Raw genomic sequence first — 17,471 nt, forward strand, 5'->3', positions numbered from 1 at the left:
AGTTTAGTCTGCCCTGTTCCCATGATGCACTGGGCCAGGGACAGACTGATTTGCATATAGCCAGGTTCTGAGCTGGGTTGGGGCAGTGAGATAAATAACGGTGATGGATCAAGCCCTGATCTTTGGACTGGGTAAGAGTGGTCTGCTTTATTCAGACACTCTGTTCATCACCACCCCCTTTTCTGAATCGATTTTGGCCACTATAGGTGTGGCAGGGTATACTCAGACATGAGTCCCTTTCTCACTGCTCCATCAGGATTCAAGCAAGCCGGGCCGAAGACGGCTGAAATGCCAGAAACTGGTCCCCGGTAGCTTGTCTCCTTTCTGGTGAAGAATTGGCTTGGTAGTTTAGTCTGCCCTGTTCCCATGATGCACTGGGCCAGGGACAGACTGATTTGCATATAGCCAGGTTCTGAGCTGGGTTGGGGCAGTGAGATAAATAACGGTGATGGATCAAGCCCTGATCTTTGGACTGGGTAAGAGTGGTCTGCTTTATTCAGACACTCTGTTCATCACCACCCCCTTTTCTGAATCGATTTTGGCCACTATAGGTGTGGCAGGGTATACTCAGACATGAGTCCCTTTCTCACTGCTCCATCAGGATTCAAGCAAGCCGGGCCGAAGACGGCTGAAATGCCAGAAACCGGTCCCCGGTAGCTTGTCTCCTTTCTGGTGAAGAATTGGCTTGGTAGTTTAGTCTGCCCTGTTCCCATGATGCACTGGGCCAGGGACAGACTGATTTGCATATAGCCAGGTTCTGAGCTGGGTTGGGGCAGTGAGATAAATAACGGTGATGGATCAAGCCCTGATCTTTGGACTGGGTAAGAGTGGTCTGCTTTATTCAGACACTCTGTTCATCACCACCCCCTTTTCTGAATCGATTTTGGCCACTATAGGTGTGGCAGGGTATACTCAGACATGAGTCCCTTTCTCACTGCTCCATCAGGATTCAAGCAAGCCGGGCCGAAGACGGCTGAAATGCCAGAAACCGGTCCCCGGTAGCTTGTCTCCTTTCTGGTGAAGAATTGGCTTGGTAGTTTAGTCTGCCCTGTTCCCATGATGCACTGGGCCAGGGACAGACTGATTTGCATATAGCCAGGTTCTGAGCTGGGTTGGGGCAGTGAGATAAATAACGGTGATGGATCAAGCCCTGATCTTTGGACTGGGTAAGAGTGGTCTGCTTTATTCAGACACTCTGTTCATCACCACCCCCTTTTCTGAATCGATTTTGGCCACTATAGGTGTGGCAGGGTATACTCAGACATGAGTCCCTTTCTCACTGCTCCATCAGGATTCAAGCAAGCCGGGCCGAAGACGGCTGAAATGCCAGAAACCGGTCCCCGGTAGCTTGTCTCCTTTCTGGTGAAGAATTGGCTTGGTAGTTTAGTCTGCCCTGTTCCCATGATGCACTGGGCCAGGGACAGACTGATTTGCATATAGCCAGGTTCTGAGCTGGGTTGGGGCAGTGAGATAAATAACGGTGATGGATCAAGCCCTGATCTTTGGACTGGGTAAGAGTGGTCTGCTTTATTCAGACACTCTGTTCATCACCACCCCCTTTTCTGAATCGATTTTGGCCACTATAGGTGTGGCAGGGTATACTCAGACATGAGTCCCTTTCTCACTGCTCCATCAGGATTCAAGCAAGCCGGGCCGAAGACGGCTGAAATGCCAGAAACCGGTCCCCGGTAGCTTGTCTCCTTTCTGGTGAAGAATTGGCTTGGTAGTTTAGTCTGCCCTGTTCCCATGATGCACTGGGCCAGGGACAGACTGATTTGCATATAGCCAGGTTCTGAGCTGGGTTGGGGCAGTGAGATAAATAACGGTGATGGATCAAGCCCTGATCTTTGGACTGGGTAAGAGTGGTCTGCTTTATTCAGACACTCTGTTCATCACCACCCCCTTTTCTGAATCGATTTTGGCCACTATAGGTGTGGCAGGGTATACTCAGACATGAGTCCCTTTCTCACTGCTCCATCAGGATTCAAGCAAGCCGGGCCGAAGACGGCTGAAATGCCAGAAACCGGTCCCCGGTAGCTTGTCTCCTTTCTGGTGAAGAATTGGCTTGGTAGTTTAGTCTGCCCTGTTCCCATGATGCACTGGGCCAGGGACAGACTGATTTGCATATAGCCAGGTTCTGAGCTGGGTTGGGGCAGTGAGATAAATAACGGTGATGGATCAAGCCCTGATCTTTGGACTGGGTAAGAGTGGTCTGCTTTATTCAGACACTCTGTTCATCACCACCCCCTTTTCTGAATCGATTTTGGCCACTATAGGTGTGGCAGGGTATACTCAGACATGAGTCCCTTTCTCACTGCTCCATCAGGATTCAAGCAAGCCGGGCCGAAGACGGCTGAAATGCCAGAAACCGGTCCCCGGTAGCTTGTCTCCTTTCTGGTGAAGAATTGGCTTGGTAGTTTAGTCTGCCCTGTTCCCATGATGCACTGGGCCAGGGACAGACTGATTTGCATATAGCCAGGTTCTGAGCTGGGTTGGGGCAGTGAGATAAATAACGGTGATGGATCAAGCCCTGATCTTTGGACTGGGTAAGAGTGGTCTGCTTTATTCAGACACTCTGTTCATCACCACCCCCTTTTCTGAATCGATTTTGGCCACTATAGGTGTGGCAGGGTATACTCAGACATGAGTCCCTTTCTCACTGCTCCATCAGGATTCAAGCAAGCCGGGCCGAAGACGGCTGAAATGCCAGAAACCGGTCCCCGGTAGCTTGTCTCCTTTCTGGTGAAGAATTGGCTTGGTAGTTTAGTCTGCCCTGTTCCCATGATGCACTGGGCCAGGGACAGACTGATTTGCATATAGCCAGGTTCTGAGCTGGGTTGGGGCAGTGAGATAAATAACGGTGATGGATCAAGCCCTGATCTTTGGACTGGGTAAGAGTGGTCTGCTTTATTCAGACACTCTGTTCATCACCACCCCCTTTTCTGAATCGATTTTGGCCACTAATGGTGTGGCAGGGTATACTCAGACATGAGTCCCTTTCTCACTGCTCCATCAGGATTCAAGCAAGCCGGGCCGAAGACGGCTGAAATGCCAGAAACCGGTCCCCGGTAGCTTGTCTCCTTTCTGGTGAAGAATTGGCTTGGTAGTTTAGTCTGCCCTGTTCCCATGATGCACTGGGCCAGGGACAGACTGATTTGCATATAGCCAGGTTCTGAGCTGGGTTGGGGCAGTGAGATAAATAACGGTGATGGATCAAGCCCTGATCTTTGGACTGGGTAAGAGTGGTCTGCTTTATTCAGACACTCTGTTCATCACCACCCCCTTTTCTGAATCGATAGTGATGTGTCTTGGCTTCTGCTGTGGTACTGTCCACTTGAGGTAATTAATTTCTCTGCCAGATATGGAGAGATGCAGGTTCTGATGCCCATGCATTTGAAAGAACAAACCTGTGAGCTTCATGTCCTGCTTAAGGGTATTGTAGTCAAGTCAAGTCAGTAAATTTATATAGCGCACTACATACCCAGAGGGTCTCAAGGCGCTTGAGGAAGGGTGGAGAATTACTTGAACATGACTCCCTGAATATTGTACTGCAAGAAAATCAAGGACAGAACATCGAGGGACAAAATATTGAAAAGTATGGAGAAGTATAGATTTACTATTCCTAATTCCACGTCTTTGTACCATAAGTCTATCTGATCTCTAGGTCTTCACACCGTTGCAAACTCTAGTTTATGTACCAGTTTGCGAACCTCAAATTCAAATTTAGAATGAATTAAAGTCGAAAAGACGTTTTGGCCGTTGTTTATTTTGGGGTTTGTGAACTTCAAAAGAGGTGTGCAAACATATATAATTTGGTACTCATTAGAAATGTTGTTAGTACGTGATACAAAGCCTGTCTCCGAATTAAATGGCAGGTGCTCTGGGGGAAAAGGGAGCTCACTGATGGGGTTCAAGGGATTGCTTCATATGGGTGTAAATTTGTTTTTCTAAAAAAATTATTTTGCATTACATAGTTTGGGGGTCTCCCTTTGGGGTCCTAGACCCCAGAAGTGATTGTGATCAGTAAACAGGTGAATTACGTGTTTTGTTGCGGACCAGTTCACAAAACGGAAATGAACAAAATCAGTGTAACAAGAAAATGGCCACTCTCACTACCTAAATGGGCACTGGGTGAAGGATGGCAAGGGGGGCACCCACAAACTGTTGGGCTTGTTTTTGATTTTGCTCTGCTAGCTCCAGGGCAACATAGACTGGACAAAGGACATGGCCCTTGGCTGTGTGCACAGCTTCTGGGGCATGGAGACTGGGTGGCTGTTGTGGCCATTGGCCATGCCATGTACAAGGTGCAACAGTCTCAGTAGCGAGGAGAGTGGGAGTAGGGCTTGGAAAAAGGCCACCACCTGCAGCAAAATGGTGCGGATGCATGGCATATTTAATAGCAAGCGCCTTGTTTAAAGGTTTTGCCCTGCAAGCTCTGGGTACATAGGAATAGGCAAAACGAGTGGTTAATTGTGGTTACCTCCATCCAGAGCTCACTGAGCTCTGGAGACTGGTCACTGAGATTGGCAAAAGGTTGCTGGTTCTGTTGTCATGATAACTGTGTAGTTCTGTGGCCGAAGGTTTCACCCCGCATCCAGAGTCCAATATGCACTGTGAAACCCGGGAACATGGGGACAGAGCACAGTACTTTGAAGAGGACCATCTATTGGGCCAAAGTCCAGGCCCGGGGGCTGTGGGTGCAGAGAGTCCAGAGACAAGGACTGGACTTTGCCAGCTGGTGTGTCCACTCCCTATTGATCAATGTCCATCAGAACCTCCATGATCGGTGCCCCCCCTTTCCTCCATGAGCATTATTCACAGATCGATGTTTGCAAACTTTGCAACATAAAAGATGTCAGGCATGCAAAATGTACATCTCTGGACAGACGATCAGATTCCAAGCTGATTCATACAATTGTGAGGTCTGCAGCAAACTGCACACTTCAGGCACTATGCCAACCAAATATACAGTTTCTTTCCAAAACTAGAGAAAAACGAACAAACGGTTTCACATGAATCTAAAGTACAGAGAAGAAACTGAGCTCCTTGAACATACTACCTCATTTTAAAACGGAAAAATTAACTGATTCCCGCTTAAATAGGTGTCCGAAGTGTTGGAAAACCAAATGTGCTTTTCCTGTTAGTCAGTGTCACTATAAGCAGGGCTTCAAGTGGTCAGGGTCCTGCCGGTGCTCAGCACTCGCATTTCTAAAAAGCAGGTGCTGAGACGTGTCCCGATCAGGCACTCCATTTTTGCCCTCACTCTCAGGGTTCCTAATATAACAAGCATGGGACAATGCATTAACCCCTTCGCTGCGGGGGTTAATCCACCGCTGTGCTGGGTGGGAGGGGGCGCGCACAGCGCCCCCATGCTCATGACGAGCTCAGCTCGTCATGAACTACGGCGCTCCTGTGCTCATGACGAGCTCAGCTCGTCATAGGTGTATTTCCTCCCGTGGAACGCTCAGCACAGCGGGGGAATTCTCCCCGCACCTGAGCGTTCCACGAGCACCGGAGCGCCGTGGCTCATGACGAGCTCAGCTCGTCAAGAGCATTCAAGTAGCTAAGTTTCGCCCATGGGATTAATAATAATCAGTTTTTTCTTGTAAATGTAAATTGATACTTGTATAGCGCACTACTCACCCGCAAGGGTCTCAAGGCGCTTTTACCAATACCGCTGTGGAAACCATCCTGGCTTTCCCTGTGAGGCGTCCACTCCTGGGCACCCCCAAGGTGGAGGCCAGGCATCCTTAGCGTTGTGGGGGCCGTTGTGGAGATTAAGCAAGCTATTGCCCAGAGTTGCAGAGTGGGACTCCATGATTGGAATAGGCAGCGAGGCGAGAATTATCAGGTCTGTGGAATTTTGAGCCCAAGACCCGCCGAGGCGGGGAATTGAACCCTGGTCCCAGGCCAGATCTCTGCATCAGGGTTTGCCGCTCTAACCATTGAGCCACACTTCTCCACTGTGGGAAGTTGTAGCTTGCCAAGTAGTTGTACAATATAAGTCACAGAATGTCTGTCATGGTGTTATGACTTGTTTATGTACAAAAGGCAATATATTGAGCTGTTACTAGCGGTATAGTCGGGGTAAGTAATAGCAATTTTTTTAAAAATGAAATGAAAGAGGGTTATAATAAAATTCATTGATGTAATATACCCCTAGTGCCTGCAAGATAACTGCATTTGTGACGGCCTGTTTAGTAGTAAAATATAGCAATATTTGGTGTTTTGACATGTTATGGCAACGTTTGGTCCCGGTGCCACTGCACCTGCTGCACCATTCAAATCATGACCCTATTGCCTGTAAGGTAATGGTACTTGTGACTGCCTGTTTAGTAGTAAACTAGTGCAATATATGGTGTTTAGAGGGGTTCCTAGAGCTTAGGGCCCTGGTGACACTGCATCTGCTACACCATTGAAATCATGACCCTAGTGCCTGCCAATTTCGTAGTCAGATATAGCAATATTATGTGTTTGGAGGAGTTCTGACAATTTTTGGGCCCCGTTCTACTGCACCTGCTTCACCATTTAAATCATGACCCTGCTGTCTGCAAGGTAAATGCACATGTGACTGCCTGTTTAGTTTAACATTTTAGCAATAATCTGGGTTTAGTGGGGTCCCTAGAGCTTTTGGCCCTGTTACCATTGCACCTGCTGCACCATTAAAATCAAGTCCCTTTTATCTGCAAGGGAACTGCAATTGTGACTGTCTGTTAAGTATTAAAATATAGCAATATTATGTGTTTAGAGGAGTTCTGACAACTTTTGGGCGCGGTGCTACTGCACCTGCTGCACTATTCAAATCATGACCCTTTTGTCTGCAAGGTAACTGCACAGAACAATTGAATTGACACAAAAGAAAATGCAAGAATGGAAAATGGAAAATATCATTTTCCATTTTGTTTAGGTAAAACAACATACTTCGTGTTCATGATGATTTCAAAGAGAAGCATACAGGCCAATAACATTACATCACAAGCCAACGTTTCATGGCCCATCTTCAAGCTTTATTTCGGGTACAATCTCCTGATACACTATGGCATGATATTCATTTATTTTGGACATTTAAAAGATGCAGAGCTTTATTTTGGGCCTTTAAAAGACGCAGAGCTTGTTGCCAGGTGGCCCCTTTAGAGAGTGAGCCATTTAATGTTGCTTGTTGTATTATATATATCGATGCAAGGACAAAAGCAGCAAAATACATATGGATGCAAGGAGAGAAGCAGCAAAATACATATGGATGCAAGGACAAAAGCAGCACAATACCAGTCGGGTGGCAGAGTATGCCAAGCACAGATATTTAACTTAAGTGTTTTAAGCCAAACCCATAATTACATTGAACACGCCCCTTTGAGAGACCCTCCCCCCGTTGCCCCCCCGTTGCTACCATTAACTACATGTAACCTGTGTGTGTTTGTGGTTTTGCATATTCCATTTGTTAAATTAAATTCCTGCTTTCATCACATCACATGCTCTTACAATGAAACACAATCAAGGTTCAGATCTGTTGAGTTAATTCATGCTAAGAATGCTTTCTCTTCTGTTTTATTTCTTTAAGAATACCTTACACTACAGTCTACATTCTCACTGTTAAGCTAGCCACGAACTCCATTGGTGTCAATAATGTTACCCCTTATATAACTTCAAGCAAGGAACCGTGTCAGACATATTAAAACTTTTATTTACACATGTATTTATAATACACCGTATATTATTAATAGTTACCACATAATCCTATTATTATTAGCACTGTGCATTATATATAAATATACAGACAAATTGACAGCATTCATTATTGTTTTCCACTGAGTTATTCTTTTCAGAGTCTTCTAGGATGTGTGGTGGCCATTGTCTGGACCAACATCCAGAAAAAAGAGAAAACCCGCTTTTCAGGCTAATATGCTAACACCTGATTTTGTGACAAAAGAGCAGTAGCCTACATCATAGAATGTTAGCATGCGTTGATTTGCTTAAGTATATCAAAGTCTCATTATGAGGTTCCCGTTTTGAGCCCCTAGGATTTACTGATATCAGAGCTATCCAGAGGACAGAATTAACTGGGATCATAAGCGGGACCCCTTAGAAATTAGGGACTACTAGGGAAATCAGAAATTCAGAGTCAGAGCCCCCTGATTGTTCTTCATTTCTGCCAGGAGCTTCACCCAAAGTTCACTGCAGCTTTTAGACAAACTCTTCACAGAGATGTTGTAAGGCATAGGCAATGTGGGCGATTGTCCTGGGCCCCCATCTTCCAAGGGGCCCCGGTGAAAGTGAACTTTCTCCCTATTTGCTCTATCTCTTTTTCATTTCTCTCTCTTTAAACCTCTCTCCTGCCGCCTACTTTTACCCTGACTTGGTCTCTCTACCCAGAGTTATCTTGTGGATTTTGGGGTCCTGGGCAAGACATATTTCAACTGTGTGACCCTGTTAAAGATTAACATATAATTTAGCATTGTTTGGCATCATGGAGTGTAGGTATTATCAGGAAATGGGTAACAAAATTGAAATTTGTTTCTTACAAGGGCCCACAAAATATGTCTTGCCGGGGCTCCCATTGAACTTTAGATGATACTGACTCTTCGGGTTAAAGACAAAGGATTCGCAATATTGTTAAAGATGTAAGTGCAACAGGGCTGGTAAGTTTAATTTTCCAACCCATCAGAATGATAAGGTTAACCCCTTCCATGCTCATGACGAGCTCAGCTCGTCATGCAGCACAGTGCTCGAGCTGAGCTCGTCATGACCACACCCGTTTTTATTGCTGTCCAGCACAGCAGAGGAATATCTCAAGCAGCGATGTGGTTAAATAATCTCATATGAATGAGCTTAGAGCAGCACTCTTTCAATGATATATTTTCAATGCTGGTATCTTGGGCTTACTTTGGCCAACTTTTACTAAATGTATGATGGTTTATGAGGTCCCCTTAAAAATAATAAACAATGGCAATGAAAAACAGCATTCCATAAAACTAGTGAATGGGAGGTATAAGGAGTCACCAAATGCAGTCAAAAAAGAACATTAGTCAGAACAATTGTAACTGCAGCCAACTTCACTAGTCAAAGATGGCTGCCTATTTACACAGCAGTTCATTTATCCCCATCTCATCTCTAGAGGTGGCTAAAGGGATCATGGAGTGAATTTTCAATTAGGAAACACTTTAGGAGAGGCATCAGATAGAGGCACTTCTTGTGGAAACCTGTCATTGCCTCTCAGAGGAGATTTTCTATGGTAAAGCCCTTTGGAGTATGAGAAGGGAGCAAGGAGGAAACAAAACCTAACTCATGTCAAGTTGAAAAATCGTGCACCCACAAATAAAGCATCTGCATTAGATCAGAGATAGTATTTGTCGATTCAATTTGTCTGAAACTATAATAAATGTTATTGTTTCAAAACTTCAGGCTTGCTCCATGCACGAAACACCTCCTGATCAAAGAAAACTGATATACCAGGCATTCCTTAAGTTTTTACAAAAGTAAAACTAAATTCCTGCAACACCCCTTACAACAGTGCAACAGCTTTCCTCACTTCTGTTTGTTGACGATGTAGATTTACAATGTGGCTGCACCGTTGATTTTAAGTGTGGAGAAAAGGACATATCCACTCCTATCCCTCTCCAGATTTTGAAGAAACTAAACTGTGTCCCAGAACAAAAATATCTTCAACTTACGGTCCTTACTTCAGTCCATGTGGGGCTTAATGTCGATGGGGCTTCAGATTCAAAGAAAGACTAACCCGCATAATTTACCACAACGTCGCTATACATAGAATTGCACTGTTCACCTAGTCAAAAACATTAGTTTAGGTGGATGGTTGCTGCCATGGATAAATGGCATGACCTGGTACATTGGGATGATAGCACTGGGCCAGTTCTAAAAGTTTGAAAGCGACACCATCTTTTTTTAAGAAACGTTTTCCCAATCTGCCTACGGGACAATCAATTCCCAACCATTTGGAAAGGTGGCAGAGCATGATGACAGTGTACTACAGTGCTTTGGAGGTTTGATACACTAATGAAAAAAAGAAAATAATATCAAATAAATAAATATATAAAGTGAAGTGTCTTATACAGTTTTTAGGTAGATACTTTAGGTGCCAGGACAGAAGATTTATCTCCGCCGAATCACAACCAGTTTGGTGGGTGAGTTGTGGGGAAATTATCAATTGGCTATTTTTTACTGTGGCTCACTACTCTCAAAAGCAAGTAGGTAGCCGAATACTTAGAGTCACCATGGCTACTGTAGGTTCAATTTGGCCACCAAATCATTGAATGGCCAAAACACATTTTATTTTCCCCTGAGCTAATATCTCGCTGCAGTGGGCCACATTTGTTTGAAAACAATGTCCAATTTGTAGAGGTCGACATGAAGAGCAGCTTTCAGTGGCAGCCATAAAGCGAAGAGTATGTTCGGAAAGCAGACGTTTATCTGGCTATTACAGGAGCTATACCTGGTTTCAACAAGAAAAAGAGGCATACCTTCATTTCCAATGCCTATATTCGAGATTGTAGGGGGCGACTGAAGAGACCGATAGCAATATCTTCCTTCCAGTGACATACTTGGAATGGATGATGTGGCCTTATTGGTCCCACCAATTTAGCATGTTTCCTCCCATTGAAACCAGAATGGGGAGCATTGGATTGTAACTTAATAATGACAACTGAATGACTTTTACTTCACTCAACCACATTGTCAATCACACATCACTTAACTTCACGTGGAATAGGAAGTACCGTCCTTTCACTCCACTGAATAAATATCCTAGTAAAGGTAATAAGGGCGTGGGCGTGTGGGTCAACCCTTTGATACTTCTATAGGCCGAAGTCTTAAATGAACATCTGCAATAGTGCAAATCGTGTTTCACATTCAGAAGCGCCCAAAAGGTGATGAGCCAATTTGCTCCACACAGCTCAAGCTGATTCCTGGAACAGTGCACTCGAAGAGACTGTAACTGGTGCAATTTCATAAACCCCCCAAAAAGTCATTGTCTTTGTCTTAGAAACATTAGTAAAATTGTTGAATTGCAAATATAGCAGGTCGCCTTTTTGTAGCTGGTAGGGGTGAGCCACTGATATGTAAGGCTGGCATGAAGAACAGTTGATGCCCTCGGTATACTCCGTCATTTTGCTCAAGATACTCTCTTTTCCATTGCTTTCCTTCAAGAGCTGAACCGTAAAGAGATCACGGTATGGCCCGTTTGCGATAGGATTGTGGGTCACATGTATGTAGATGATGTAGACCCCTTCCTTGAGGACCTCTAATTTTGCGCCTTCTTCGCGGAAGTGGTTACTGCAGTTGTGCATGGTCCAGGTCCAATCCTCCTTGACAGCTAAAAAGAGAAAATGGACTTCCATTATGAACTCACAACTTCCACATACAGAGCTGGGCATTTTCGCACAGTCATTCAAGAGAGAAAGAAGTTTAGGTTCTGCTTTATTCTAGTGGAATACAATCTGCCTACATCAGCTTAAATGCAGGCATTTAGTTTCATCCTAAATACCAAGGTAGCACACGAAAACATTATTCTTCAAAGATAGTTTATAAAACCCACACTCCAAGTCCGTATCACTACTCCCGTCACTCACTCAGCCCTTCTGCCGCACTCCAATTCTCCTGCGATATGAAGAGCCAGCTTTGACAACTAACAATCAACTCACCCCTTTGCTCTCCAGCAAGTGCAGGTCATCATTCCTCATTTCGAGCAATGTTGTTATCTCAGGGCTTTCCTCAGGGCAACCATCTCATGCCAGGCACTCTATAGGGCATTCAAATCACTCTTCCATTCAATGTTCAGTTCATCTTTATAAGAGGGTCAAACTCCACCTCAGTGATGGTGCAGGTGACCAGAAGACATGCTATGGAACACACACACAAATCACAAAGGTTATATTTTTACTCATTCAGAAGTTGGCCTGGTGTGACTCACAGTTCTGTTTTTGTTGCAGTGTGTCTGTATAAATACTTGTGCTGGGGAAGAAAACTGAATTTACCCACATCAAGGCATGGATGCATACGAAATTAAGGAATTCCCACTTGCCACACAGAACAGGGAAGATGTATCTTGGGATCATTCCCACACAATACACAGCTTTTTCAAATGTGTGAGTTTTCTCTTTACACAACTTTCGTGCATACAAAAGCTTGTCTTGTCTGCAATCTCTCGGGCACAGCCTTCACATGACAATGTTTTCTTGCCAAGTCTATGAGAAGAACACAAGGGTAGGGAGTCCAACATTCACCGCTGTTATGAAGAAATGTTATAGGGCTTGGCTGGAAACAGAGGACTCAGAGGATTCTATCATGTATGGAGGACAGGTGGCTGCTTTTTAAACAGCGGTGAATACACTCTAGTCAGAAACACAGTTTTCTGATAGACATTCAGTTGATTTGCTGTTCAGAAAACAATTATTTGGGTACTACATTTCTATGACCTCAAGTATTGGACGTTTCCCTTCAGACTTGCCTATGATGCTATTGTTTATAGGGAGTATTAGAGCAGTCAAATGGAAGGTATGGAGAATTTTCTTCTGCTCTTCTCGGGAATTGAAGGGGTTCCAGGGTTATAGAGGTGGGCTTGGGCTATACGTCACCCACAATTATGAGGTAGGCATGCACTGCACATACTGCAATTGTCATATATTTATTGTTGATAGTGATTTATAAAACCATAAATCAAAGTATGTAAAGCATTTTTACAATGTATCTCAATAAGCATTTATAATTTAAAAGAAGAATCCATACTCCTATTTTAAAAAATACATTATTTTTCTTTTAGATTCACCCCATCCATATTTATTGTAGAGATAAGCATATTTCCAAGCCAAATCATATTTCTATACTTAATTATAGGTTTAATTTGAGCAGCTCTACATCGCTTTACTTCAGTGCCTACTGTTTTGAAGAGTATGTGCCGGTATCCAAAGCTTTGCTCAAAAGGCCGTGGCTGGCACCAGCGCACAGAATACCATGGGCTGCAAGGTCTGGAATCAATCTTATGCGGCGTTAACCAACTTCTAGACACTTCCTGCCCCTTTATCTGTCTCCTGTAGGGTTATGCTTTCATTTCATGACGGTAATGCCATCTTTTTATTTCTCATTGTTTCTTCGTTGTGTTTTTAGCTCTCTTGCTCTCGGGAAATATGGGTGGGGAAAAATACATTCCAGTCCCCATAAAATTAGTGCTTAAGCCCCACTCACCCCAAAAATGAGTGCCGGTGGCCCGTGCCAGCTCAAATTATGCACTCCTTTACTCAAACACAAGACAATAAAACATGATATATTGTAAGAATATCAGTCCTATATAGCCTTCCTTTATACCTCACTATTGTAAAGCCTATCCAAGTGGAGTTTCCTCAATCTAACCACTTTTAAGAAGGTGACTTATTCATTAGGGTTGAGGGCTGTCCACCACAAGTAATAAATGTCATTAACCGGTTAGATCCAGAGAAAAGTTTCAGTAAGTTAAACTACAGCTCAACCACTGGTAGCTATCACACAGAGCAGACTGGGTTCATTAGAGAAAATGTATTAAGCATTTGGAAGTACCAAAACAGCAAAGAATTTGAACACACAAACCAATCAAAATCCCACTCCAATTTATAAACATAGAGTAAGATTTGATAAACTAAATGTCATAATAGCAGGAAAACTCGAATAAGGTGAAGAGGAGATATGGAATTCTAAAGATGTAGAAATAGTAGTACAAAAATATAGTTTATTTAGACCTGTGAACCACCAAAAATACAACAGTGATACAATAAAATAGATTAGCCTGTCTAATATAACAATACCATTTTCTAAATATTTTAAGCAACAGCACCAAGAAAAAATAAAGCACCAATCAGTAATCCCTGTTTGCTACTGACTGAGATCTAGGTGCGATTTCCGGCCACCCACAATGAAGACAGTCTTTCACCAAGTCGAACCTGCTTGGGGTATCCAACCCCAAGCAGGTCGTCTTGGTGAAAGATTTTACCTTTTGACATAGTCTTTGGAATGAAAGTCAAAATCCTCTAGCAGAACAAGGCAAGAGATTGTATCCGGCAAAGTCCCTTGGAAGTCAGATAGACATTGAGCAAGGTCCCACTGTAGCTGTTGGTTTGGGCAAGAAACGCTCAGCATGGAGAAAGTACAATTTCGCACTCAGGAAAGTCCTCTTGTTGGCTGGATACTTTTAGCGCATTGCTCGATCAAGATTTCTACTTTTGGACATAGTCCTTTTCTGGGAGGTCGGATTCCTCCAGCGGGGCAAGGCAGCAGGCTGTATACTGGAAGGTTGCACGTAAATGGTATGGGCTTGCCGTGGTGGTTCGCTGAACTGGGTTTTGAGGTGGCAAAATTCTCCAGGTGGGCCCAACCTGATTTTCTTGCCCAGCAAGGTCATGACTGGGGCTGCTGGTTCTGGTCCTCTGGAGGTCTGGAAGTCCAAAATGTATCCACATTTTTCTGAGATTTCAGAATAAGTACTATGGATGCCACTGAGGCTCCTCGACATCAGGCACAGCATTTATGGGGTTTGACTCACTTCAGCAGAGGCCACCAGAAGGGTCCATTCGCTTTCCAGTTGCAACAGGTCACTTCCAGAAGAAGGCCTCTTGCAGCTTGTTGTGTCCCTGTAGCTACACAGGAGGTCAGTCAATAAACCCTTGGCATCCACGTTTTTTTCCTGGGTACAAGAGGAAGCAGATTCAGCCCTTCAGGTCTCCTCAAAGGTCTCAAATAGCAGAAGCAGTTCTTATTCTGTTATTCCACAGGTCCAGAAATTGTTCTGAGGAGTTATGGATGAGGTGCCAGCTTTGTAGGATTTACTAGCCAGTGAGAGTGGGTGACTCCTGGACACTCCATAACCAATGGGGAAAAAGTTCCCAGGGACTATCCTACTCACTTTTGCAGCACATCCTGTTTGTTTTACCTCAAACTGGCCCAAAGTGAACTTTTCTGGGGGGAATCCAAGATGGTGCCCTCGGATGTCTGCCCTCGGAGGGAGCTTGCGTTCCAGGCAGCAGTGTGTTTAAGAAAAGGAGCAGTCCCCTCCTCCTAAGCCACACAGTGCTGGTTCTGGGACCATCCCCCTCCCCACCCTGTGGGGTGTTACCCGAATGGCTCCTGAATGACTACCCTGGGTCTAAAAAGCAAAGGTTTCCCCTTACTCAGGTCTTCCCTTATACCAAACTATGAATGTTCAGGCGTCACCTCTGGCACTTTCGTGTTAATGAAGTTCCAGGAACCTCCACAGCTGCTCTTTCTGGGCTGATATGTATCACAATCTCTACCCACAGTCCATCTTGTCACCAAAACATACTCACCCCGGATTCTTTGTTCCAGGTTGTTCTATTGCCCACTGCTACGGAATAACATCCAACTAAGGTGCAATGACTTATCAGCCTCCCTGTTTCCCCACCTTATTGCACCAGGAAAGGCACCGAAAGCAGGCTGATCCTCACCTGGGAGTTTTCATTCTTCTTCACTGACTGCTCTCTCAGAGCGAGCTCTGGCCAGAAAAACTCTCACATATCAAGGCAACATATGACACTTGTTGTCAAGAAGTAAACTTGGAGCTGTGGCTTAAAGTGATAATTGTGAAGTGCGCATGTGGCATGTGTTTTTTTTTCCAGACAGTAGCTTTGCATATTTGTGTGTGCCTGTGTTTTTATATGTGTGTGTGTGCATGTAGATATATATAATATACACACATATAGGTTACGGGGGGTTATACTTAGGAAATAGAATTTTTTGAATCCATAGAAATTCACTGAAGAAAACAAAGTGTACATGTTAGTTAGGAAAAAGAATTTAAAACACTTAAAAATGTACTGAAGAATCTAAAGGTTACAGGGATGTTATAGTTAGTCAGCCATTTCACTCGTACAATACCAAAGAAATTCAGCAGTTATAGTTAGCTGCTTATGACCTCACATATTGCATCACCAATGACATGGTCAGTGACATCACTGATGATATCACTGATGACATCTCAAATGACATCACTGATGACATCATCCACAGAACCACTGACACAGCCACTTACAGCTCCATATAATATCTCATACACCCACTCCCACACAACCACTGACATACCCATTCACAGAGCCATACAAACACCCATACATCTACTCACTAATCCATGGAGCCACTCGCACATCAACTCACCCATACAGTCACTTACACAACCATTAGCTCACATATACAGGCACTCATGCACCTACTCTCTAACCAATATGCCCACTCACACACAAAGTCCTATAGACACTTACATATCTACTCATACACCCATAGAATCTCACACAGCAAACCAGTCACCCATGCAGCTACTCACACACCTACCCACTCACTCATACAGTCACTCAAATAGCCACTCATTCACCAATATTGGTAGTCACACACCCACTCACTCATACATATACTAACACATGTACTCACTCACCTATACAGTCACTGAGGCAAGCACATACTCTCCCATAGAACCTCACTCACAGTCACTTACTCACCCATACAGCACTCACACACCCATTTACTCACCCATCCCAGTGCTAGAATGAGTCAAGCTCTAACAAAAGCAGGATCCGATGTAAGGTCATCACCACACCAATGGTCAAGCACTTCCTGACTAATGGACATAATGAAAATGACTTCTCATGGCAAGTGATTGACATTTTGAAACCCCAAACAAGATGTGGTAGCAACCAAATTTTTGGAATGCAAATGGATTATTAAGTGCCAGTCCATTTCGAATGGACTGAATACGCAGGAAGATTGGAAAGCAATCCTATAGGACAATACTAAAATTGTCTGCACTTTTAATATGAACACACGTAGCAATTGGGCATCTCTAGATGCAAGATGGAATAATTTTTATCTGTATAAATATATGTTGTTTGTTATGCCTTTTTCGGATCTAATTTATACCTTCCATCTGGATTACTTTTTCCCATAATCATTGTTCTACAGTATGGCCAGATATCTATCTTTTCTTTATTGGGAACTTCTAGATGCAAAATGTAAGCCTGTCTGTAAATATATATCTGTATATGTTGTCTAACATGACCTTTTTTGATTCAATTTGTTTTTCTTTTTTACACTATTTATTTATGAAAACTCCATTCATAAATATAGACAACTCAGTTTTTTAAGATATTTGATAAATCTCCCTCCTCTAACATAGCAAACTAGGAGTAAGCCACAAGTATGACCTTTCCCTTGGTTACGGAGTGGTATGCATATTTGATTATTGAACAATGTATCGCCGCACAAAATGCTGCAAGTATACATAAACTAGTTAAGGAAGGGAACCTGTGAACATTGTTGGCTCCTTTGCGCAGACGCACCAACTTGCTGGCTCGCGCTCTAGTGGCAATGCCCTAATCAACATAGGTGTATGCACATTCTGGACTATATCTGGGCGACTTCGCCATTCGTTACGTCCTCACCTCAGAAGCAGATGCCAAGCCTGCAGATTCCCGCCTACATCATACACA

At 43.9% G+C, this 17,471-nt stretch overlaps 1 protein-coding gene across 1 annotated transcript in view; it reads right to left on the reverse strand.

The window, feature by feature from the left end:
* Window positions 1–6,985: 6,985 nt before the first annotated feature.
* TNFSF18 (TNF superfamily member 18) overlaps window positions 6,986–17,471 on the reverse strand; it is a 30,110-nt gene continuing 19,624 nt past the window's right edge. The window contains exon 3 of the mRNA XM_086948302.1: window positions 6,986–11,326. Within this exon, the coding sequence (XP_086804428.1) occupies window positions 10,908–11,326 (419 nt within the window). The 3' untranslated portion in view covers window positions 6,986–10,907. The remainder of the gene's footprint in view (window positions 11,327–17,471) is intronic.

The sequence above is a fragment of the Lissotriton vulgaris genome, unplaced genomic scaffold (genome assembly GCF_964263255.1).
Source record: "Lissotriton vulgaris unplaced genomic scaffold, aLisVul1.2 SCAFFOLD_540, whole genome shotgun sequence".
NCBI lineage: Eukaryota > Metazoa > Chordata > Amphibia > Caudata > Salamandridae > Lissotriton > Lissotriton vulgaris.